The sequence below is a fragment of the Ictalurus punctatus genome, chromosome 24, assembly GCF_001660625.3.
Source record: "Ictalurus punctatus breed USDA103 chromosome 24, Coco_2.0, whole genome shotgun sequence".
NCBI classification, from domain to species: Eukaryota; Metazoa; Chordata; class Actinopteri; order Siluriformes; family Ictaluridae; genus Ictalurus; species Ictalurus punctatus.
The window spans coordinates 10,769,215-10,795,440 of record NC_030439.2 but is presented as its reverse complement, the minus strand read 5'-3'; the positions used below and the strand labels follow the sequence as shown (position 1 = coordinate 10,795,440).

The 26,226-nt window shown below is 37.6% G+C and overlaps 1 protein-coding gene and 1 long non-coding RNA gene across 8 annotated transcripts in view; one reads left to right on the top strand and one right to left on the bottom strand.

Annotated features, from left to right (window-relative positions):
* kiaa1522 (KIAA1522 ortholog) overlaps positions 1-26,226 on the bottom strand; it is a 41,086-nt gene that overhangs the window by 1,931 nt on the left and 12,929 nt on the right. For all 5 annotated transcript variants that reach the window (XM_017455152.3, XM_017455153.3, XM_017455151.3 and 2 more), the window contains 5 exons: positions 5,847-6,002; positions 5,697-5,737; positions 5,465-5,609; positions 3,778-3,885; positions 46-3,666 (listed from right to left, as the gene is read on the bottom strand). In XM_017455152.3, coding sequence (XP_017310641.1) covers positions 83-3,666; positions 3,778-3,885; positions 5,465-5,609; positions 5,697-5,737; positions 5,847-6,002 — 4,034 coding nt within the window. In that variant the 3' untranslated portion in view covers positions 46-82. The remainder of the gene's footprint in view (positions 1-45; positions 3,667-3,777; positions 3,886-5,464; positions 5,610-5,696; positions 5,738-5,846; positions 6,003-26,226) is intronic.
* LOC108256892 (uncharacterized) overlaps positions 2,413-26,226 on the top strand; it is a 47,746-nt gene continuing 23,932 nt past the window's right edge. The window contains exons 1-3 of one of the 3 annotated variants that reach the window (XR_006980954.2): positions 2,431-2,492; positions 3,090-3,233; positions 14,749-14,790. This is a non-coding gene — a long non-coding RNA (uncharacterized LOC108256892). Of the gene's footprint in view, positions 2,520-3,089; positions 3,234-14,748; positions 14,791-26,226 lie in introns of all 3 variants that reach the window. The other 2 variants (XR_006980953.2, XR_008393377.1) reach the window with 2 other exon arrangements.

Sequence of the window (26,226 nt, the reverse complement as noted above, 5' to 3'; positions counted from 1 at the left end):
TATATTGAAACATTCAATAAGTATATATTAATATATATTTATTACCTGTGGTGGAGGGCACTCACTGGCCAGCAGGTTGCTCTCAGTCAGTCTGTTGATTATTTGCTACTCCATTGTTTTGCTTACTTGAAGAGCCCACTATTGTAAGCTTTGTGACAGTTCCAACTTTTTCTGATGGACTTGTTACATGTACTGGTTTCTTCGCAACAGGTGGTGGCACCTTGTGATGCTTCTTTGTTCCATTTGTAACCATTGATTTATGCTGATCAGAAATTTGCATGAGCTCTGCTGCAAGGCTCTGCTTGAGACTGGCCTGGGCCTCTGGTGATGTGGCTGTTTCAATGACTACTTTCTTTGTGCTCTTGGAGAAAATGAAGCTGGCTGTAGAGGCAGGGGACTTACAATCATCAGGTGTTTTAGGGGACAGTGCAGGCATGTCATTGCTGATTGCAGTTGGGGTTGGCAAACGTAGACTGGGCCTTGCTGGGAAGCCACTGGAAGACATTGCAGCTGTCTTCATACGTATAGCCTCTTGGAGGCGCATGGAAGGACCCGAGGATGCAGAGGATGACTTCACAGGAGACTGCATGGATTTGCGAACAGGTTTTTGTGGAGTTACTTGAATAGACACAGACAGATCTTGGTCTGGGGTGGTCTCAGTACCAGCTGTATCTTCTTGTGATAGAAGGTTAACTTGGTCTTCAACATTTACAGTCCGCAGACGCACCATCTGAAGTAGGGAAGGTGTGACAAGAGGAATGTTTGCATCCTCTTTTGGAATAGGTGCACATTTCTGCAATGATGAAAGTCCTTTGCATCTGCTATCTTTACTTATTAGACTTGGTTGTCTTTTGAAATTAACTGTGGACTGATCTTCCATTGGAAGTGGGGGTGTAATTTTCAAATCAGTAGAGAGTGCAGGAGCATGAGACATGCATTGTGATAAATCTTTAGGTAATGTGGCTGGTGGATTCAGAGGATCATGTTGAGGTGAAAGAAGGGTTTCTTGAGGCAGAGTTTGTAAAGGTATATCATGTGATTTGGAAGATTTCAAAGAAATTTCCGAAGGTACAGGAGTTTCTGAGCCAAGTAGGTCAATGCAGACTTGGGAAACATTCTCAAACGATTGTGGTTTGTCATGTGTTTGATCAAACAATTTGTCATCTGACATATTTGGAATGCTATCAACTGGTAGAGATTCATTTATTGTTTTCTCCACTAATGTTGTGCTCTGAATAATTTGTGGCTCTTGATTTTGCTCAGTGTGACTGGATATATCTGATAAAACAGGTGGCTTCTCTGGAGCCACGCTGTCTCTCTGTCCTGATGATTCTACCTTGTAGTGCTCTGATATGACTATAAATGATTCTTGCATGCCTGGTGGTGGAGGTGGAGGGAAGTCTATCTCATCTTGTCCTTCAAATACCAAGTCAGATGGCTCGTCCAAAGGAGGAGGTGGTGGAGGCCAGGAATGCTCCAGAGTGAGGAGTCCTTGTTCCATCTCAGTCTGTACTTCTTCCTCCTGTAATAGTACAGACACTGAGCATACTGAAAAAGTTTTAGAGGGTGGTGGAGGAGGAGAATGTTCAGGAGGTGGAGAGGGAGATGGAAAGATACCAATGACTCTAGGACCTTCTACACTTAGATTACGTGCGAGTTTATGTTTGGGAATCTCTTTATCAGTGGTGTGTTTGACAAAACATTGGTCTTCTGTGTCAGTTCTCTCTGTCTCTGGGGTTGAAAAGTCATTCTCTGGCAAACCGCCAATGCTAACATGACATGACTTGATGACACATTGCTCTTTTAACAGCAATATTTGATTAACCTTGTCTGCTGATTGCAATTTCATGGAATTTACTGGACTTTCCTCCTCACTTTTGAGCTCTTCTGAGTTTACATGCTCTCTTTTGTTTATAACATGACTCACTTGTTCCCTTTCATCCAGAGGAACTTGTTCTTGCACTAGCATATGCCCATCCTTTCCCTCAGACATTGCAGCTTTATCCTCTGAATGGGTTCCATTCATTTCAGTTTCTACTGATATCTGTCTTTGTCCAGAAGTTAGGTTAGTGGTATCTGCTGTGGCCTGATTTTTCATCAATAAAATGTCTGTTTGATAATGTTTTTGGAGCCCAAATATCCTGCGGGCACTTGGATTTGGACCACATAAAAGTTCGGTTGTGCGTTCATTGTGAGCCCAGGTTTCAGGGGGTGGGGGACAAGGCGCTTTCACCTTAGGTGGAGGAGGAATGTTAAACAATTCCCTGAGGTTTGCCGTAGGTAGTGGAGTCACTTTGTTTTTTATTGTTGTTGTAGTAGGGGAGATCTTTGGTGGCTGTGACTGGGTGGTGTGAGTTTGTTTAAGCTGATTGGCTGGATCTGATACATTTGATGACAGGGAAACCAAGGATGATGAGACTGACACTGCAGGAGAAATTCGTGTCACTGTCCTCTCTGGCTTTGGCGGCTTCAACTTCTGTTTTCCAGGAGAGGTAGGGCAGATGTCTTTAGAAGAATGGGTAGGTGTTCCACTTTGACTTGAGTATCCACTTGAAGGTGATAGTGTTCTTTCAAATATATCCTGTGGGGATGAGTTAATTGATTCAGATTGAGCTTCAATAGAGTCTTGAACAGGTCTGAGTGGACTGGCAGTCACAGATAATTTAGATTCATCAAATAATGGAGACTGGGTGGAGATATTTTCAGTGTAGGATAATGTAGAATCTTCTTTCATATTAAGATCTCCATCCAGTTGCCTGCCATTGGATCCTAGGTATTTTAAATCTTTTTTGCATCCCAGTTCCCTTGGCCTTTGCTTAAGGTTTTCGAGGTGTAAAGAGTATGTTCTCCTTGGTGGTGCTGGTGGTAGTTTAGCCTTCATTACTGACAGATTACGAGAGAACAATCGACTGTTTTGGGCAGTCTCTGCAGCATCACTTATTTCCCCTTGTTCCAGTCTCTGACTGCCTGCTTTACTGGTGGAACTTGAGCAACTGACTAAGCTCTTAAAACTCATCTGTTCCTCATTTAAATCTGTGACTTCCTTCATGCTGTCTGTTACATGTGAAGATGGTATGCTTCCTTTGAAGGAGATGGTGGAGGTGTGGGAGACAATAGTCTCAGAAGATTGTGAATGGCTCCATTTAGAGCTGGTGGAATTTGGTTCATCATGAGTACCACCTCCTGAGCGTGAAGAAGCTGGACTTGCAGGTGCTAAGCTGCTCTTGCTAACTGTACGTACACTCCGCCGGTTGCAGCTTCTATCAATTTCTATCACATCTATTGCAGAAGGTAGAATTGCATTAGGAATAACTGTGGATAAATAGGTAGCCTGTGGTGAGATAGACATCACGGGACCTTGTGGTTCTTGCAAGAGGGCAGAGGAAGTTGTTATTCCAGGTACAGCAAGAGACCTGGGTCTCTGGGAAATTTGTGTTCCAGATTTGGTATTTAGAAGGAAGTCGTCTCTGTACACAGCATGTATGTGGTGCCTGAGAAGTTGATCATCTCTGGAAATCTGAAGGGCTTCAATATCCTGTAGGTGTACACGTGCCCCTTCATGATTTGTTATAGGCACTTCTCCATCAATTGTTGGGATTATGATTCTACCAGACGAATCATCATCTTCATCAGTTGGGAGTTGTAGCAAAGCTCCCCTCCCCATAGCTATGTCGAAAGTTGATTAACAAAAAACATGAATGTTTTTAAAATTGATATAATTTTTTATATATTGTGTCAACATAGAGTAGTAATTAAGTCAGTAGTTAAATGACATACATAGTTCTCTCTGAACCTGTTGTGGTATGCCCATAATTGTTGTTCTTCTACTCCTTTTTCTTGGGTTGTCCAGCCTCTTCACAGTGTTCAAAGGCTTAAATGTCGAACCTAAGAAGTATGTAGAATATATACATTACATTTACAAATGCAATAACATTTAAATGGGCAGAAATAATCTGTTATTACAATTTTTACGACTGTTAAATTTTCAATTCTGATTGGTCAGAATTCACTGGTTAATTTTCTATAACTGGATGGCAATGACACAAAATCATCAACTTTGAGTTGGTAACATTCTGCTTTGCCTCAGACTGAATCACACCACCCACTGTTGATCATATGTGTGTGTATATATATATATATATATATATATATATATATATATATATATATATATATATATATATATATATATATATATATAAAGACACACACAGCTGTAATTCCAATAAATGTAAACAAATGTAAATAAAAACTGAATGCAACAAATAGGTAATTTTGAATTTGATAGCTGCAACACATCTCAAAAAAGTTGGGACGGGGCAACAAAAGGCTGGAAAAGTAACTGTTACTAAAAACTGGAGGTTAATTGGCAACAGGTCAGTAACATGATTGGGTATTTAAAAAAAAAGAGTATCTTAGAGAGGCAGAGTGTTTCTGAATTAAAGATGGGCAGAGCTTCACCAATCTGTGAAAAACTGCGTCCACAATTTGTGGATGTTCCTCAACCTAAAATTGTGAAGACTATGAATATCTCATCATCTACAGTACATAATATCATTAATAGATTCTGAGAATCTGGAGAAATCTCTGTGCGTAAAGGACAAGGGTGAAAATCAATATTGCATGCCCGTGATCTTCGGGTCCTCAGGCGGCATTGCATTAAAAACAGGTATGATTCTGTAATGGAAATCACTGCATGGGCTCAGAAACACCTCCAGAACTCATTGTGTGTGAACACAGTTTGCCATACTATCCACAAATGCTGATTAAAGTTCTATAAAATGATACAGAAATGCCACCATCTTCTCTGGGCCAAAGCCCCTTTAAAATAGTCTGAGCCAAAGTGGAAAACTGTGGTCAGACGAATTGAAATTCTTTTTGGAAACCATGGACGCTGTATCCTGAAAACTAAAGAGGCCTAAAAAGGAGAGGGACCATCCGACTTTTCATCAGCGCTCAGTTCAAAAGCCTGCCATCTCTGATGGTGTGGGGGTGCATTAGTACCTATAGAATGGCCAGCTTGCACATCTGGAAAGGCATCATCAGTGCTGAAAGGTATATACAGGTTTTAGAGCAACATATGCTTCCATCCAGATTCCATCCCATCTTTATTTCTGAGACTCTGCCTCTCTAAGATCTTTTTTTATACCCAATCATGTTACTGACCTGTTGCCAATTAACCTAATTAGTTGCAAAATGTTCCTCCAGCCATTTCTTTTCACTTTTGTTGCCCCCGTCCCATCATTTTGAGATGTGTTGCGGCCATCAAATTCAAAATTACCTACTTTTTTCCTTAAAATGGTACATTTCCTCAGTTTAGACATTTGCAAATCATTGCATTCTGTTTTTATTTACATTTATTCACATTTTACACAGTGTCCCAACTTTTTTTTGGAATTGGGGTTGTATATAACCACGTCTCTTTGTGTTTTATTTCTTACTTAGGGTAGTGCATGTACTATACCTTGTCGTGTTAGCACAGGTCTTGAGGACACTGCAGATACAGTAGACACTGATGTAATGGAGTGGTCAGCAGTGCTGTCAAAGCTCAGATGTCCATCTCTTTCTTCACAGTTGACATAATTTTCTTGTTGTGCCGTTACTGTGGACTGCACAGGAACCAAACCAGTAAAGCTAGGTGAAGTCTCTTTAATTTAATAAAAGTTGTACTCTGTCTTGATGAAAACAAAACTTACAACAGGCTGATCCTCCTCAAGAGCCCTTGCAATGTTATGCTCTGTATTTGAAATTGGGAAAACATGCATATCAGCCCAGCCATATCACTGATATGGCTAGTATATAATAAATTAAGAATTTTAATTATTAATGTTGTATAACATGCTCACCCTCCTGTTGTAGTATCTTAAGTCCTTCTTGGGCTTCAGTGTGCAGATCTTCCAGATACTTTGGCCTGCTACCTTCAATGAACACATTCTCTTGGTAGTGTTGGGAGGCTGTATAATGCACTGTCAGTTTCGTCTGCTCATCTTTCTTTTGTCCAGCTGGAGAAAGCGATAGAATATCTTGTGTGATTTTTCAATTTATTCAAATATACGCAAGTGTGTATGTGTATAAATTGCCCATAAGTGTGATTGTGTTTGAATGATGCCTTGCAGTTGACTGTAGTGCAATCCAGGGTTGAATTCCGAACGATAAATGAATGAATATTACATGAAGATATATTTTTGTTTGCATGAAGTTTCTCTAGCAAACCAGTGATGCATGGGCAGTTGTCTAGATGTTCAATGTGTTATAAGCCCTGACACTTGCATGATGTAATGTCTCTAGATCCTCGTAACCTTTAATGATTCAGCAGCAGGTTTAATCACTGACGTTGCATTTATGGTTCTGGTTAAACTAATTTGAAATAAGACTGCAATTATAGATAATACTAGAAGAGTAAATCGACATCCTCATTCTTAATCAGTGTAGTAGTCTGGCCCTTGCTGGTCACTATGCCATGCTTCCTGACTGTTAGTTGACTGTTAGTTGGACAATAGTGAGAAACCTGAAACTTCAAGTTGACCTTTGGACACTGTCTAAGAAACAGTAAGAAGCTTCATTCTGGTCCCCCTATCAGGTTTCTAATGTCCCCCTGAGTACCTTAAACTCTTGTTCAGAAGAGAAATTCAGCTCTTGTCCTTGTGAAGGCATTGGGATGCAAAACTGATGAAAGGTTTTTGCCTAAAAAGGGAGGTTTTCCTAAAAGAAATCCCCTTGGCTTTTTATTACACTCTCTAGCCGCCTACCAGGCATCGACGTTTAAAAATCTGGATTAGCAGCTACCCCATGGGGGTGTCAGGTAACTTAACTGTGAAGACAGTGACTCTGATACCATGCAGAGCTTAAAATAAAACCTAATATTGGCAGGTTTACTACATGAAGCAAACTAAGGGGAACAAGAATATCACAAAATTATCATGACTATGTAGTATATTAAAACTTCCAAAAGACTTCCTTTAGACTTCTTAAAGCAGCAAATCAATCAGCATTGAGTGATCTTTAGAAGGGAGTAGAATGGTTGAAGAGCCAAAGAGTCAGTAAAGTGAAACTAACAAGGAACATACAAGTAAAAACCTCTGTATCCTGCTCCCAAAACATTTTGCCTCAGCTTCGTGATAAAAGACTGAAGTTGACAGATGATTAGAGATTATTAGAAATGATTACAGATATGCATTTTCACAATCCTCCCATCTGATCAAAATATACCTGCAGTGTACACAGTGGTGCCAAAGATACAAATACTAACACTAACCTAACTCCTAATAAGACAAAGGTCTTAATTACCCCCCCCCCCCCCCCCCCCCCGCCCGTGAATTTTGATAAAATATAATGAAATTCTGAAATATGTAGACACCTTATTAAAAAACACACAAACAAAGACTCACTTGAAAGAATAGAATGATATAAAACCCTCATTTTGCAGTATTATATTCAGTAACTAAAAGTTTCTGGGAATACATCTAAGTTAGAATAAGGTGTTTTTTTGGGGGGCCTTTTTTTAAAACCATGAGTATCCCAATTGTTCTCTACTCACCCTTTTTCTTGAAGACTGAAAGTAGCGATCGAAATTTTTTACCCAGAAAAACCACCATCCTTTCCTTGAGACAAAAATCTACAAATTGATCACTGTACTAAATGCCAAAATGAGTTCAGTAAATGTCCATGTAAAGCTAACTGCTGCTTTCAGCATCATGACAAAGTTCAAACTGCAGATGCCACAGAAAAGACGTTGTGAGGTAGTTGATCAGCAGACTGATGAAGGATAAGCCTAGTGAAAACAATATGAGCTGCTTCTAGGTTTCAATCTCAGCTCCCTCCCTGCCCTCCCTCCTTCCTCTAAACAACTCCCCCTCCTTTTGTCACACATAACCACCCCTGAACCACTGAGGGGTTTGGCCACTTTTACTTCTTTGATCACTGAACTTGGGATCTGATTTCCCAATGAAGAACCAATTTCTTTTAATCTTTCTTTTTTCCCCTTTCTTTTTTAATACAGCTTTTAACATCCGCTAAATATTTAATTCAATGCTTTGGGTCAGAGTGTATTTATCAATAAAACAATTACTTCTATATACAGTATAATCCTACTGAACTGTGTGTTCACGTTTTAAAGAGGTTTGGAAAACCCATTTAGAATGTTAAAAACTATTAGTAATATTGTATACCATAATAACTATAGTATACAAGGAAAAATATAGAAAAAAAATGGTTATAATATAGCATGGTTGTTTTTGCGCCAAACACATTTTCGTTAGTGTTAGCCTTGCTACATTAGTCCATATTGACAATTCGATACTGTTTTGCAAGTGAGGAATAATAAATGAATGATTTCATTGGTAGTATCAGAGCTTTATTAGCCATTATTCAATATAATTTTCCCTATGATGCATCTCTACAGGTGGTACAGCTGTGGAATACTTTAGCCTGACAGGAGGGACACACTTTTGAACCATTTATCCACCCTCCCAATGCCTCCTTCGCTGCACAGACACTGGTTTTGGCACTGGGTTGGGACTCAAATGGATTTGGCACAGAAAAGGGGCACCATTTCAAAAGGACATACAAAAGGAGTTATTTGGGTTGGTGTGTTGCCAACTCTTGGTTTATCCAGGGGGTTAATCCTTTTGGCCTATGTGTTGTTTTCACTGCCTCACCTCCCATTTCAATCTCACACTTCTCAATTCTCAGTCCTCCCTTCACCTAATACCCTCTTAGCCATCAGTGTGCTCAGTGTTGTCTGATTTTAGCTCCCTATTCCTATCCTTCTCAGACAGACTGAGCATCAGAAGTTGTTGCCCTTCTGTCTGGAGCTGTGACTCAGATTCTACCACCACCTGTATACAGCAAGACACACTGCTGAGACAAACCTCACTCCTTATACTAAGATACTCAGTTGCTCAATTTTGATATACAGTATATACAGTGCCCTCCACTAATATTGGCACCCTTGGTAAATATGAGCAAAGAAGGCTGTGAAAAATCGTGTTTATTGTTGAACCTTTTGATCTTTTCTTAAAATAATTAACAAAAATACTCTGCTCTCATGGATATCAAACAATTGCAAACACAACACAGGTTTATCAAAAAAAAAAAAAATCTTTGCTAAATATAGGTGTGCAACAATTATTGGCACCCTTTTAGTCAATACTTTGTGCTACCTCCCTTTGCCAAGATAACAGCTCGGAGTCTTCTCCTATAATGTCTGATGAGGTTGGAGAATACATGGAAAGGGATCTGAGACCATTCCTCGATGCATAATCTCTCCAGATCCTTCAAATTTCGAGGTCCACGCTGGTGGACTCTTCAGTTTACTCCACAGGTTTTCTATGGGTTTCAGTAAGGGGACTGGGATGGCCATGACAGGATCTTGATTTTGTGGTCAGTAAACCATTTTTGTGTTGATTTTGATGTATATTTTGGATCATTGTCCTGCTGGAAGATCCAACCATGGCCCATTTTAAGCTTTCTGACAGAGGCAGTCAGGTTTTCATTTAATATCTGTCAGGTCCTCTGGTAGAAAAACAGCACCAAAACCATCTATGGTGTTTATTGCCATATTGGTGTTTCATGTGACCATAGAACCCGATCCCATTTGAGATTCCAGTAGTGTCTGGCAAACTAAAAACGCTTGAGTTTATTTTTGGATGAGGGTAGAGGCTTTTTTCTTGAAACCCTTCCAAACAACTTGTGGTGATGTATGTGATGGATTGTAGTTTTGGAAACTTTCTGACCCCAAGACGTGACTAACTTCTGCAATTCTCCAGCTGTGATCCTTCACGATTTTTTTTGGCTCAAACAATCCTCCTCACAGTGTGTTGGGACAATATAAACATGTGTTAAATTCCAGGTTAATTCATAACATTACCAGTTGACTGGAACTTCTTAATTATTGCCCTGATGGTGGAAATGAGTATTTTCAATGCTTGTGCTATTTTCTTATAGCCACGCCCCATTTTGTGAAGCACAACAACCTTTTTCCACTGATCACAGCTATATTCCTTGGTCTTGCCCATTGTTATGAATGACTAAGGGAACTTGGCCTATGTGTTACTTCATATTTATATCCCTGTGAAACAGGAAGTCATGGTTGAACAATTTCCTGTTCCTAGTCACCCAGGTGTACTAAATAAATGAGAATTTACTTAATCAATGGGAATTTGCTTAACATTTTTATATTTTTCTCATACGACTTCATAGGAGTGCCAATAATTGTCGCACACCTATATGAACCTGTGTTTTGTTTGCAATTGTTTGATATCCATGAGAGCAGAGTATTTTTGTGAATTCTTTGAACAAAAGATCAAAAGGTTAAACATTAAAAACTATTTTCACAGCGTTCTTTGCTCATATTTACCAAGAGTGCCAATATTATTGGAGGCACTGTATGTATGTATATAACACCTGTGGTCTAGAGTAGGGGTATGCATTATTGATAAAGACTTGGGCATACACTGTTGGTGTTATTTTTTGAAAACTGAAGGCGAGACACACCAAATGCAAATTGTGTGCCTCCTGTTGCTGTTGTCCCTTCATGCAAGCCCAATTAATATTTATCAGGAGATCCTAAAGCCACCATCTGGCACATGATAAAGGGTGTGGGGTATGCTTATGAGCCTAGCAAAGAGACCCCAAGTTTCTACACACAGCCAAGTCAGCACAGCAGTCTTTGCAAATGACCCATGGGGCTATTTTATGCTAAATTACTTGGCTGTGGCTCACACAGAATTCTATTTTAAATAAAACAATGAACGCTAAAGGACTTCAAAAACAAAAACAAAAAAATATTATACTGGATAAACTGTTCAGGAATTAGAGACCTGTTCTGAGGACCATAAATACTTAAACTAATATAAATTAAATTGTCACACTTAGTTCTTGATTGTGTATACACTGCCTAAAATCTGTGACGCAAAGATATCAACAGACCCAGTATATGTTTCCCTTTGTAGTGCAGCTGTTTTCTTTATTTTTAATGTTAGCTTTAGTTGGTGAAATACAATTCTTAGTGGGGTCAGATCATTTACTTGGCTGGTCAAAAAACCATTACAATTGTGGCATGGAAAATACCATGTATTATTAACTGTATCACATCCTGCTGCAGCAGTACCTGTTGTTGGGTTTTCTGGCATTTTGTTGAATTTGAGGAATTGATGATTCTGGGGACTTCAGAAATTTGCTTCTATGGTCAATAAAGAGACACAAACTTATTCCGCTGGCAGCGATACAGCTGTTTCACACATGCTGTGGTATGGTTGGAATCCTAAGCAGTCCCTTTTTTCCACCTCCTAATTTTCTTTATTCCCTCACATTTGTAAAGGTTATTCTTTGCCTAATCTCTCTAATAGACTTAGCTTCAGACTTTTAACCAGTGATTATGACCGTAACATTGGTCTGCTATTCTGTTTACGGTGCTGGTGCAATATTTAATCATCTTTAAAATTCCAGGACTACTCACAAATACTGTATTGCATTTTGCTGTGTTTAAGTATGCCATGCAGTAATCGGTAACCACAACTTGCATGAATATACTGAAGTTAAAATCAAAATTCAAAAGGGACTTCCATCAAGGTTGTACAAGATGATCCAATTTAAGCACTAAGCTTTCAAAATCATACAAGTTAAAATGCCTTTGGAAGAGTTAGTATGAAATCTAGACTGAGGTCTTCTTCAGTCTAGACAAATTTAAAGAGACCACACCTCTTTACCCAAAAGTGCAATGTTCTTGACTGTTCCAGGTGTGTGTGTGGTTTTGATCTCATTTGCCTCATTAAAAAGTCTGCTGCTAACAAAACTACCAGAACATGTCCACCAGGTGGTACTACTGTTCATGCTTTCAAGTGTTCACAAGTAGATCTGTCCAACCATCTCTCTCTTTGTATTTATGAGAATATGATGGAATTTGAGTGGGCTACTTTGATTGGGCAGGCCAGGCCTCCTTCTTGACAAAAGCTGTCAAACCACTTGTATGCTCTTAAATAAATGAGTTTGCTTGGGAAGACTGATGTCAAACCCACACATAGCAGTTTGTGTAGTTCATAATGTTCTATGACTAGATTTGTATCATGAGCGCGATTGGGAGGCAGACGGCATTGAAACATGTTCCACTAATACAGCATTTAACTTACTTCTCTGATGCATATAACACATATGAACTTGAATTCTCAGCCTCAATATGTTCTATTATAAAATCCATTATTGTCCATATTAGTAGGAACATCTACCAGAAAAAAATATCTTATATAGTGGAGAGCGAGTGGTCTGGTGAGGTCTTCATGTTCCCTTGAGGCAGTGTTGCTGAGACTGAGGCAGTGGGATAGAGAAACATCTGCTGGTGATGAAAAGGAGCCAGATGAGCTCTGACTCTGAGCTCATCATAAAGCAGATCTCCACCCTCTCACAACCCTGACTGGAAAAATCCCCATACATGAGCACATTGTGTTTGTGCATTGTTCTAGGAACTTCACATTCCAGTGTGTTTTACATTTACAGAAAGCTGAGGACATGCCCTACACCCTACACTGGAGTAACACCGGAGGACTGGGGTGGATATCGATAGAAAGTTAATGTACCAATGAGAAACACACAGCACCTTCTGTTTTGTACATTATGCATTACAAAAGAGCATTATATATATGCCAGGTAAAGATCTGAAAAAAATATTTTACACTTCCTCAGGGTGTTCCTTTTATTATTATTTGTTTAATTGTACTGCACTTTGATACAAAATGGCTTTCTTAAGTTATATTAAACAAATATTATTCCCAGATATTAACTTCTGGATTTCATTATTCTCCTAAATGTATTCCTTGTAAAATGATGTCTTTCGCAATCTGAAGAAGACAATAATGTTTAAAACAACTCCCAGGCCCATAGGAGGAGACATATTGCGTATATCAGGGCAACTTTCCAATACCTAGGGGACGGAAGAAGCATCTCTGACCCACTCCCTCCTCTGCAGTGTCTCTATAGTAATAATGCTCAGTCATCAGGCTTGTTTTAGTTCAGCCTGCTCCATAGCAGCACATCCAGTTATTAACAGCAGGAAATAAAACTGAGTCATTTATTCTCACTGAGACTTGGCTACAATCCTAAACTATATTATGGATGTCACAAAAAATAATAATAATCCTAATTCTGTTCCTTCTATACAAACACATTCAAGGCTGAAAGCTTCATCGCTAGTGTACTATTAGTAACTGGTATTGTGACATTGACTGGTACTGATACCTTCTGTGCATCTCTGAGTGACATTTGAGCATGGCTTCCATCCAGACTGAAAATCAATCAGTGATGTCCTTTCTAGCCTTGAAGTGTTCCATATAGTATTATGGGGTTATTGTTTTTTTTTCCTAATCACAAAATATCTCGCGCTAAAAACTTGACTAATGTGTCTTCTGGTGTACTGCAAATAAAACCCAGATTTGACCCATAAGCATAAGGTTTGGATCTGAAAACACTCTCATTGCTGTTCTCATTTTTCAAAAATATCAAGTCTTTCCTTTGGTGAGTCACCCTGGAAAGTGGATGGTGAATGGCTTTACTGTAATGCCTTGTAAACACATGATCTGAAGGAATGCCCCAGTGTTATTTTAACCTAATCTCTATCTACCACTTCTGTAGCCTCTGGGAGATTACCACAGCCAAGAATTTCAATATTTTCCCTGTATGCGGAAAACCGTCACTTATATAATGGAAGGACATTTCTTGGAGCAAACAAGAAACTTTTATGCATAATATATTCATAGAATACCTTTATATTTTTTTCAGTTAAAGAAATGTAAGTAAGTAATAAAATATGGCGGGGGGGGCAACAGAGTGGCGTGATACATTCTGACACAAAGTTCATTGTTTGCCAGTAGCAGCACATTCTGAAGTGTTTCATATCTTCTATACCACAGTTTATCAATGCGAACATTAAAAAAAAAAAAAAAAAAAAGTATTAAAGAATGACATGTAATGTGAAACAAGTTAGTTCATGGTATCACTTATAACTGATTAAGACAAAAAAAAAAAAAAAAAAAAAAATCAGCTTATCATGTTACCAAAAAACCTTCATCCTAAATACTTGTCCACATCAGAAACTTGTTGTAATTCAGGTTTATACACAGCATCTACCACACAGGTCTATGTGTAAGCTGTTACTATAGAAACAAAACATATTGGAAAGTGTGCTGTCAGGAATTTCATAGAGGAGACGGATGCAAGTGCAGATTTCATTTTTAATAAGAAATGAACGGTAGAGATGGCATCAATTTATACACCAAAACAAAAAATATCATTTCAAGGCAAAAAAAAGACATACAAGGTCTATCAAGCACAACCTGACAGCACACGACAAACGACAAAAGCCAGTCAATAAGTGAGGTGCAAGCCGTGACTTAAACACTTGTGCTCATTAACCAAAACCTGACACAGGTGCAAACAATCACGTGACATGATCCAGTGAGGTGCTGGTAAGTAAGTAGTCAAGTGCTGAGTAGTCAAGTGCTGAGTTCAGGGTAACCATGACAGGTGCATTAATTTTTATTTTTGATTTGCCTTACAGTCGTCGCTACAGTCAGAGCTGTAAAATGAATGAACACCTTCTAACTCATCTGAATTGAGATTTCAATAGCAATATGGTATAAATCTGTATAATCCATCCTTAATGATATAAGACTACTTTATACAGAGAGAATGACTGTGTTTATGCATACTGTGTCGGTCCGATGGCAACTAAAATGACATTTTACTTTGTGTCTCCAGTGCAGTTCTAAGTTGGATTGAACTACAAAAAGAACAGATTTGGTAAGCTTTATCTCACACTGGCCTCATCATAAGACTTTTATTGTTTAGTGCCATAGCTACAAATTTAGATTTGAAATATATGGTAATGTATTTGAAATTTCTTCCATTAGACTTCCATTATAAGTTTGTTTCCATTATAAGTAAACAAGATTTTTGGTCTCAGTACAGAGAAATGTCAAAATTCTTGTAAACACCCATATGCTCGAGATGAAGTATATGTAGAGATTAGGTTTACAACATGCCGGCATATTCCTTTAATACTGCTTTTGGTTGATTTATTATTGTCCATCTAAAGGGCATCTAATCACTTAAAATGCTGGCAATGTTCTGTGAATATATGCTGAGCAGATTGCTAAAACACTATAAAAGCCTCCTTGTGCATCTTTGAGATAACAGAGCATTGCATAAACCAACCATGCTATAAATGGCAGGCATCCAGGAGAAAGCCACATCACATTTTCTGCCATTTTTAATTATATACATTAGTTGTGGAAGGCTAGACTTCATAATCAGGATTGAGCCACTGACTGTGCTTTCTCCTTTGGGGTGGTAGTGCTAATTTGAGCACTGAAAAAAAAAAAAAAAAAACACACACAAAAAAACACATTTATTCGGGGGACAAGAGTGTAACTGGGGAGGAAAAACTAGCTATTTTATGATTGCATTATGTCAGTATGCCAGCATAAACAAATCTTTGATTGCATGTCAGGGAGGATATTGTGTGATGTTCCAAGACTAAGAGAAGAATAGAAATACAAAAACAAAATCAACTGGACTAACTCACTAGATATATTTAGCCTATAATTTGCACTGCTTTCTAGTCTGGCACCAAAGCCTCAATATAGAACCCACTAATCCTGCAGTATCCTTTATCACTCTCATTGTGTCTGCCACTTCTTCTTCATGCACCACAGTACATGTTTAACATTTTAAGGGTTTTTTTTTTTTACTCCACAGATTGAACAGCACTACTGTTGTCTGATGAGTGTTTTGCTTCTAGTCTTATCTCTGTTCGTCACTCGTTTGTGTCAACATCTCCATAACCACTAAACACCAAGGTGCTGATATAATCGATAAAGATTTTCCATTTGTCTCTCAGTGATTTTGAGTTGTATATTCTTTCAGGTTATTCATAGCAGGGGAGGATAAATCATAAGCTCAGGCTACAGATTTATTCATCAGTTTTTCATTTAAAGTTCCACAGTAGACCAACAAGTTCAGTAGGCTGTTAATACTATATAACATCAGCACCATTGTTTGCTTCACTCTTCCAAAGAGGTGAATCCCACCTCTTGCTGAACTATGTACACAAATTGAGGATGTGGTCTGGCTGTTGGTTAAGAACTATTTTTACTAGGCATATTAATTAGCTTGGATGGATGCCAGAATCAGGAATATGCAGGGATGTGAAGACTGAGGAAACTGAGAAAAATACAGTACAGTGTAGGGCTGTGCCATATTGTATTGCCCAAGATATATCAGTACAATTCCTATGTAATTGTTGACTTGTTTATGCACCACAACGTGGGAATCTCACATGTAGAACAAGAACAAGCATGCCAGAAGGTGGCGTTCCAACCCTAGAGGAGGAAGAAGAATGAATCTCCTAAAAAGGAGATTCCTCTGTAATATGGAAATGGTTCAGATACAGAAAATCAGATATGGTAAATGGTCTGCACTTATATAGCGCTTTTATCCAAAGCACTTTACACTGGTTCTCATTCACTCATTCACACACACATACGCACACACCAATGGTAGCAGAGCTGCCATGCAAGGTGCTAACTTGACATTGGGAGCAACTTGGGTTTCAGCGTCTTGTCCAAGGACACTTCGGCATGTGGAGTCATGTGGGCCGGGAATCGAACCGCTAACCCTATGATTAGTGGACAACCCGCTCTACCACCTGAGCCTCAGCCGCCCCAATGTGAATCAAACGTCAGTGATTCACCCTAATTTAAATTTGTGAATAAAATTCATATTCTATTTTTTTAGCCTACTTAATTGGTAGAGAAAGTATTTGATGATGGTTAGGATTAAGTTTGACTTTTTTGGATCAATCTTTGTGTTGGCACAGCTTTCAAGACTCTATACTGATGTGACTTGTGGCCAAAAAGATAGGGTTGGATGGTATTACTTTCACATTTATATCATTACTGCAAAAAATACAACCCATGAAATATCATGATATTATTTCGATATACAGTGCACTAGAAAACGGATATGTTACTCAAATGCTAGCACAACATGCAGTCACCCCGCATTTAAACATGCCATCAAGCAAAATGAAAACACTACCCTCTCTCACATAATATCATTACTTGTAACAAGAGAGCAGCACAGTTCATACCTGAAATGTTAGCCAAAGACTGTCTGCCTTTGTGCCAAGGCTACAAACAGAATATACTTCAGCAGCAGAGACATTATCAGGAAAAGATAAAGCCTATGGATATATAAAGCCAACCCTCCTAGGAATTCAAGTATTTTCTTATTTTTTATATTCTGTATGAACATAATAAATTTACTCACATAAGTTTGAGTTAAATTATGTTAGTTTGGCCATTTTTATCCAAGGCAAGCACAACATGGCACTGAGCAAGTACACTGGAGCTTTCACTTGGCCAGTGGGGTTAGCCAATAAAGCTCTGAGCTTTGTCCACCCCTGCATAGATAGAAAGTGTATGTTGTAGATAAACCGAAGCATCCCAACATGCTGCTTTTATACTTCTTTTAGATCAATTTCTTAGTCCTGTCATACTATAGGAGTCCACATTCTCTGTAGTCTATGTCATCGTGTGATACTGGATATTCGACATGATTTGTTAAATCATGCAGGCCTTCACAAACAAAATCATAAATCTACTTGCGTGGTATTTAAAAGTCTGCCACTTTGGCGATGCACATGGCAATACTGTCCAGACACAATAAAATTGAAAGAGAGAGAAAGTGATTGTAAAGCTTTAAATGGTATGAGAAATTCCTTCCATGGTGGTTGAATGTTTGTCCCATGCAGATTTAGACATGTAGCAGTCTAAGAAAGACTTTAATTCAGGGATAAGTATAGCCACATAAAGACCAAAGCAAGCTATTGTGGACAGGCTATGGTTCTTTTAGTGTGTGACTTTGCTTTTGCACACTAGCAGGCTGCATTTCCTTGATTTTATGTCTATGCTTTTTTTGTTTATATCATATTTTACTTAGGGTCTTTTTAATATTTAGAGAGGACTTGTACTCAACCCCAAAGACACAAACAATGCATTCTACAATCAATCAGTAACTAACTCTTATAATTATGAAACCATTACAGTTGAGCCTCATAGCATTGTAGGCATAAAATTAATACACATACACAGGAACACACACACACACACACACACACACACACACACACACACACACACACACACACACACACACACACACACATTCATTACATGACAGGCCAATACTTACTAAAATACTTACTTTTATAAGTGAAGTGTTTTACTAATGACCAGTGATGGTGACTAGAGGTCAACCGATTAGTCGGTTCTGCCGATTAATTGGCACTGATAACTGATTGCTGGAACTATCGGTTATTGGCAAAAAATCAACACCGATTGCGTCTGTTTCCTGTCGGCTAAGAAGAGTCCGCTGTCACTGTACAGTATGAGAGCGGCCTCTAGAGGCGAAATAAAAACTATTTACTTTAATAGCCTATTTATTAATAGTTAATATATAATAATATTGATATATTTATTATTTACATTATGTTTATTAAAATCATACAGCACACTTTATGGTACAGTCAGAACTATTTATTTTTGTAATAAACTTCAGCAGTATTTTACTTTGAGTGTAATGTTGTCATTCAGTATGAATTTCAAAAACTATCGGTTGATTAATCTGTTATCGCTAGGAACTGCCTGACTTAGTTATCAGTATAAGTAAAATCCACTATTGGTCAACCTCTAATGGTGACATCATTCTTGGTTCCACAAAAATAAAAATAAAAAAGCCATTTGTTAACAACAAATAAGGTGATCTGGATGCCAAACATGAGCTTTATTTTTTATGTCTTTTTCCTGGACATAGAGGGAGGGTTTAGCCCTGTTAGCCCATATATACCAACTGGCCCTGCGGTACCAAAGGACCAGTGGTATGGAAAACAAGAGTATTTTAATCCTACAAAAATGAAGATTGTTAGTCTTTCCCCAGGGCCCTTCAAGTCCTTTTTAAACTTTCACCCTACTCAGACAAGACATTAAGCTTGTCATTTCTTCGAGACATCTGGGTAGTTAGTCTGAGACTTACAATTAAATACCAGTACAGAAAGCTCAGAGCTATGCAGCCATTAAGACCCTGTAATTGTGAGGTGACCTGCTCTGTGGAACAAAGTTAAATCTGGATTCAACAAATCATAGCTTTATGGTTGTTCTGACACTAGTTAATGGTGTGCTTCAGCTTCCGAAGCTGAATTAGAAGCTTTAGTCAGAGTAATGGGTGTGAACCTTTCACAGTACAATAAAACACACAAGGAGAGTAAGTGAAGAAGCTCAACTCTTGGCATGATACCACACCCTCTCTACTGCCATATCAATCTGCAAATAAATGAAAGTCTGTTGATCAAAACGGCATTAAACCTGAGTAATTAAAATTACAACAAATATTACAATTACTTTTAGAGCTTGCCAGCTAATAATTTTTTAGAGAATAACAACATCCCATATATATCACCAGCAATTTGGAAACACAGTAATAATGCTTCTGATGTAATGCTTTTACTTACCAGTTCATACCTTGGGTTTACTATGCTGAATATTTCCTCCTGTATGACAGAATTAGGTAAAAATGAAAATGACAAAAGCAGCATCAGCTGTCTGATAATAATATAAATAAAACAAACTCAAATGCTTACAGCTATGCTTTATTTGTGAATTGCAGATCTGACTAACTGGATAAAGCTAGAATATTAATGATTAATTATGTTTTATGTTTACAAAAACTTCCAGGCAATCAGGCAGTTATACCAAGTCAACCAAGTCTGGAATAAAAGTAGTTTGGACATAAAAATAAATAAATAAATAAATAAATAAATAAATAAATAAATAAATAAATGCTGCATGTGCTCTAAAATTCTCTCCATTTCTGTATCTCTGAGAGTAAAAAATATCTCTCATGTGCCCCATGAGCTCTTGGCAAAATATTTTGAAGCAGAGGAAAATTAAATTCACCCATTTATGCTAATGAGAAACAGAACCTCTGTTTCCAGCTTGTGTGTGAGTATGTGTTGGTGTATAATCTTCCCTTGCTAACATCGATGCTAGATATCTTCATGGCAAACTCATCATTACCCCTTTAAATGAACTGGGTTTGCCTTTTTTTATATATCTGTAACACAATAACATCTTGAGTCTGTTCACTAAAACGTGAGCAAAACAGATTTTTAAATAAAATACAAGATCTCATTTCACCCCCAACTTGTACAGATTGTTCTAATGTGGGGAAATGATCATATCAAATTATCATCATGTGAATGGTCTTGATGACTATCAGTACTGGGTGTCTCTGGTTGATATGTAGTCCACTCAATGTAGGTTGCTTGACACAGAGAGCACTGACTGTGCTGAATAATATTTTACTGAACTACATTTGCACTTCACTCTGTAGCAGGACACAAAAATAAACCTGAGTGAATGCATCAGATTTATCAGTGCTTTAGATCACATAGCATGGGATACAACCTTGTTTCAGGGTCGGGTTCAATCCTAGGCCTTTGGTGTCCGCAAAGTTTTCTTCCTCCCTCTCAAAAAAAACATGACTGTAAGTGAATTGGCTACTCAACATTTGATGACCTCGATTTAGCATCTCCTGACCACACGCACAATTTTCTGTTCACTTTTGGTGCAAATCTCAACAGTAGATATAGTGTTTTATTTACACAATAGCTGAGTAGTTTATCAAAAAAAAAAACCTTGGATGGATTCAATTAAACTATTATTAGATGTTGGTGTGTGTGTGTGTGTGTGCGTGTGTGTGTGTGTGTGTGTTTCAGGTCTATTCCTGCTTTACATCTAATGTTTCCCAGAATAAAACCTTTACTAAAGATAAAATGACTGAATCAATCTAATTTGCTGCTAAAACGTCCCTCCCTCTTTTATTAAGCTACTGATTGTTTAAAGTTGGGAACTGAAGCTTTTCTACATTTTCCTTGTTGAGGCATTTAGATCCTGAACTCATCATTTGGACATTCACAGGTAAGCAGGTTCATGATGCTGAGAAACTTGCAACATGCAGGTTCTGCTTTAAGGAGTCAGCAAAGCTAATGACATGAGACGTGTGAAAATGTGAAAAGCAAATGACCCTTAACATCCGAATTTCCCTTAGTCACCTCTCACCCATTTATACAGCATTAAATCAAGAGGGTTACAGTAATGCTGTGCTTTGCTCGAGCTACAGAGGGCAATGGGTCTCGTGTTGGATTACATTTCATAAATGAAATATATATTTTATATTTTCATGGTGGGGATGTTTAAAAAAGGAACTCTGCTTTGTCAGGGTGAGGGCATGATTCAAATGGGTATAAATGCACAAATGATCATGAATTGGTGCTCGTCTTGTCTCCAGGAGTCTAATATCTTAACTCAATTTGTGCCTAATGGAGGAAAGGAAGCGGCTGCTCTGGGCGCCATTACAGCCAGGCACAGAGGGCTTTGTGTTAGAAACCTTTTACTCTAGCTAAGCACTCATTCTCTTTGCTTCATCCAAAAAGATCCAGCTGACATTTCTAAATATCATTTCAAAAACAGGTGGTTTCCATTAGGTTAATATATGTGTATTTATAGTTTTTACCTAGCATTACTGTTGAATCCTTTAATTTGATTGGTCAGGAGGTAGGAATTAATTTTCTATAACAGCAGTTCTGAGAGCAGTGCCAGCTGTAATTCAAATCACAAGTTTATATTAATGTGGTCATTCTAATACGTTATTGTTTCTATAGGAACAAATAATTCAGTGGGACTTGTATGGTGGACGCTCGACATACTCTAAGCCTAATAATAAACGGTAAAAACATGTGTTGCCTCCAGTGTCAGCTATATTTTTTAATAAATAAGAAATTGTTACTGTTACTGTTGTAAAGCAGGAATAAAACACACACATGACTGCGTCATTGATTATTTTCCTATAACTGCATACCCTGTCGTGTTAAATTCTTTAATATTAGTCGCTGCTTAGTGTGATAACTCACCCTTCTCTGTTAAACTGGAACATTATAGAAATAAACCCAACACCAAGGCCACCGATAATGCTCTGCAAGGCTTATGAATGCTATAGCACTGGAAATCCCAGCCCATCATTAAGTTTTATTTATTATTGAGTTCTTATAGTTATTAGCTTATTAGACTGGTCACTTGAGTTAAATAGGTTTAATCCAAGCTTTAATAACTGCCAAACAAGTAGGCCTTTAAAAATAATCTCAACAGAAAGCCTGAATGAATAGATTTTCATGGGGAATATTATTATACATATTTGAATAATGAGACTAATATTAAAATAGCTTGTACCATAAATCAGAGGAGTGCAGAGGGGGTCCACGGTTCATTTTAGAATATACAGTATAGAAGAAGTTATAGAAGAAGTTATACAGAAAATGTAAAATCTCTATCCGGTGTAGTTACTTCAGTTTATCGCTGAGAAAAGCTCAAAATTAATGAATCATTCAAAGTAACGCAATGTATCTACTGTACATCACACCAGAGATTCATTTGACTAACTTAATGTACATGGCTGTCAATGCATAAAATACATATAGAACAATACAATATTGTAACTAATAGGCTACTTCACAATATGAAGTAACAGATGGGAACTAATAAATTTGGCATAGTATTTTTGCACAAGTATGGGGTTTGGGATGCAGTAAGCACAGATAAACTCAACTACCTTATGAGTGAAAAGGGCCTGGAGCAGAAAATAAATCTGTGCATATTTTTTTCCTCAAACAATTTTGTGTGGAATATGAATTTTTCATCGGTCCTCCGACTGCAGTCCTTATACTCCTCATATGAGATTTTATACTCAGGCAAAGCTCTTTTTTTTCAGGACAGCATTGCTAAACCAGTTCAGTATGATTGCACATTTTTTCATGACTTCAGATTTATAAGATTGGCTAATATATCTGTGTAATATACTGCAATACTGGGGGTCTATGAATATTAATGACTAGTGAGTAGTCTCAATTAAAATACATAGAGTTCTGAAAATACTTTGAAATCAAGAAGCAGAAAAAAGCATGACAGTTTATTAAAAATATATTGGCATTTTCAGAGTAAAATCACTTTTAGTGTGTTTTTATGAACATTTAGGAATAATTCAAAAATGCCTGAAATTAATAAGATAGAGGACTGTCCATGCCCCACCCCACCCCCTTTGCTGTAATAAATGTTTTGTATTCAGTGGTCAGTTTGGCACTTGTTTAAAATGAAGGCAATTATTATGTATTGTCTTTCTTTTTCAGCAATCATCCATGGATGAGCTCCTAAACTGCTTTTACAGAATATAACCTGACTTTTTTAATAGTGGATAATAAATATCTGTCCCAGCACTGGCCTGCACCTTCTCCCTCCTCTATGCTCAATTCTTAATCTTCTGTATTTGCGCTGACTAACCAGGGTATTAAAGTATCTCACACACTGCAAACTCTGTCTTTATTCAAGTTAATACATAAGGACACAAGAGAGAGATTAAAAATGCTATCATTAACAGCCATGAACCTTATCTGGAAAAATGTTAACAAAAACATGCTATTGTATTGAATAGGTCCAGGTCAAGGCCAGTCTCCTTACCAAGCAGCACAAGAAATGGACAGGGTGTGAAAAGGAACAAATGTCTGTCGCTCCTAAACGCAAAGTTACCAGACAAAAATGAGTCATGTTTTCTCTACACCCCATAATGATCATTGTTTATCTTACAACTTTGCAGCATGTCTGCACTTTGTGAACACATCCAGTAGAAAGCGAGGACACTTGTTCACCCTGAGCTATCCACTGTCCTCAGGCATCCAGGAAGTTAACTCACAAAATGAAAGAGGTTGTAAGAAGTGAAGAGGTGAAAACATGTGAAGAGGGCTGTCTGAAAATCAAATGCTAATTATAATCTGCCAATTATAAGTTTTCTTGCTATCTTTTAGAGCTGCAGTAAGTTGGGCATGTTTTTCTTTTTTTGTATTGTAGAATAAAGTTCATTAAGATGCTTGAATGAATAAGCCTCTTTGACTCCTTTGTTATATATTAGCCTTCTTTATTTGGTTCATTAGTTATATCCTGTTAAAACCTAACTTCAGTGACTTATTGTGAGGATCCTAGTTTTCTAAGGGTGGGTTTATCACAGGTGGGAAAATACCAAATGTTTTTTCATCTGTGTGGGGAAGTGGTGATCTTAAACATTCATTAAAAGGGATCGTCAATTGTAAAACGCATTAACTAGCAGGCTTTCTGTGTCTTGAGTGCATTTCCATGGCTAAGTGTAGGCTTCCATCCAGCTGGTTGCTCAGTGAGCATTTCTCACAGTCAGTGTCTGACTGGCCATTTGTGCCAGACATTTAACAGTATTAAACATGTTTAATAAGACATTTTGAAGAATAGGTCCATGAAAGAGTGAGATTAAGACCTCAGTAGAACATTGCATCGTGTTTTGACATTTGTTGTTCTAGTCATATGCTTTTAGACTGGAGATAAATAAGGTCAGAATAATTACAAACAGCAGGTTCTCAGTTGGAGTCACACTAAATCTTATGACTGCACACTTGGAGAGAAGATGTCGTTACAGGGGTTTTAATACTTAGTGAAATATTAAACACTGAATATTATAGTGCTAACCAGAGAGATTTTCAGGAGGATTTTCAGCAAGTGAAATTCCTGAATTTGGATTGGGAGGAATGCCGTAAAGTGGACCACACACATGCACGCTGACCCTGGTATTTAATCAGATTGGTCTCTAATCAGAAAGTCTCTCTCAGTCTCTCTCGCTCTCTCTTTCTCAGTTTGTCAAGCGTTGTAACTCTGGCAGTATTTTGGGTATACTGAACACTGCATTTGTAATGAAATAAATCAATGAAAGAAGGTGCCTTTACTTAAGATTGGCTTTTAAAACATGCCATAGCTTAACGTACTTTAAGTGCTTGGAAACATCCCTTGTGGTGTCCCACTATGGTAATGCATATGGGTGCCCATATCACCTATAAAACCTTGCAATAAGGACTTGCTTTTATAAGCAATAGCACTTAAGGACTGAGCAATAAGAACTAGTTTCTTGCCTTAATGGTTTACTCAGAACTGTTTCAGATGTGCATGTGCCACATACACTGTTCAGTAAAGACTTAAATTGCTTTCCTTGGCATGTTCAAGCAAATGTAGAGATGTGTTACATATAAGTCAGTTTTCAATTAGAAGTCATTTGTATAAGATAATATTTAATCTCAATGATGATCTTTTATAATGGCTTATTTCAGCGCTGGCACATCATCTTTATCCTAGCCAAAAAAAAAAAGAAAGAAAAAAAGACAAATAAATCCATCTGCTTTGTGTCCTCATATTTCAGTCGGGCTTCCTGGTAAAAGGCAGTATAATCCTCCCCCATATGCATTCAAGGTCTCCTCACTCTGCATACTGAGTATAAGGATGAGTCAGAGATAATAGGAAAAGGTTTACATTAAGTCTTTAGTTAAACGAATAAATCAGCATTAATACACTATAAGTGTTAACAAGGTATTTAAGACATGTTTTATTTTTGTTTAATTAGTAACTAAATAAATACATCATAATCATTTAATGTTTATTTCATCCATGGCTAAGGACATATTAATGTCTGGTCTGTGAAATACAGAAAAGCAGTCAATGAATTAATTATAAGTCAGATAATTAATGCATTATGGTAAAATTCTGTATGGTAACATAAATATTAGTTATTTCAGATAATCAAATATGAATAAATACTAGCATTATTTTTTCTATAATTACTTATTGTTAGTTAATTTCTTAATTTCATGATGCATTAATGTTAAATAAATCCATAAATAATGATAAAATGTCAGCAGACCAGTCATGACCTTGGAACAGGTTAACACTTATTCAACCTCTAATAAAGGCCAATCATTCGCTTAACCATGTAGAATGTGATGTCATTACAAGCAATTAAACCATTTTACATGTTCTGTTTTCTGAAGTATGGACAGCAAGAACCCGAGGATGTACATATTGACATGACCTTCTGCTGTGTGATGTGTCCAGCCATGTGTGAGGTGTCAGACCTCTCTCTGAATGAGGATAAACTATGCAGAGCTCAAAGACACACAGGGGACACATCTATACCCTACAGCCCCTGGCATTAAATAGAGCTTATTATTATTATTGCAAGCCTAATAAATAGTGTTTTGTTGAGTGTAGTTGAAAGGTCAGA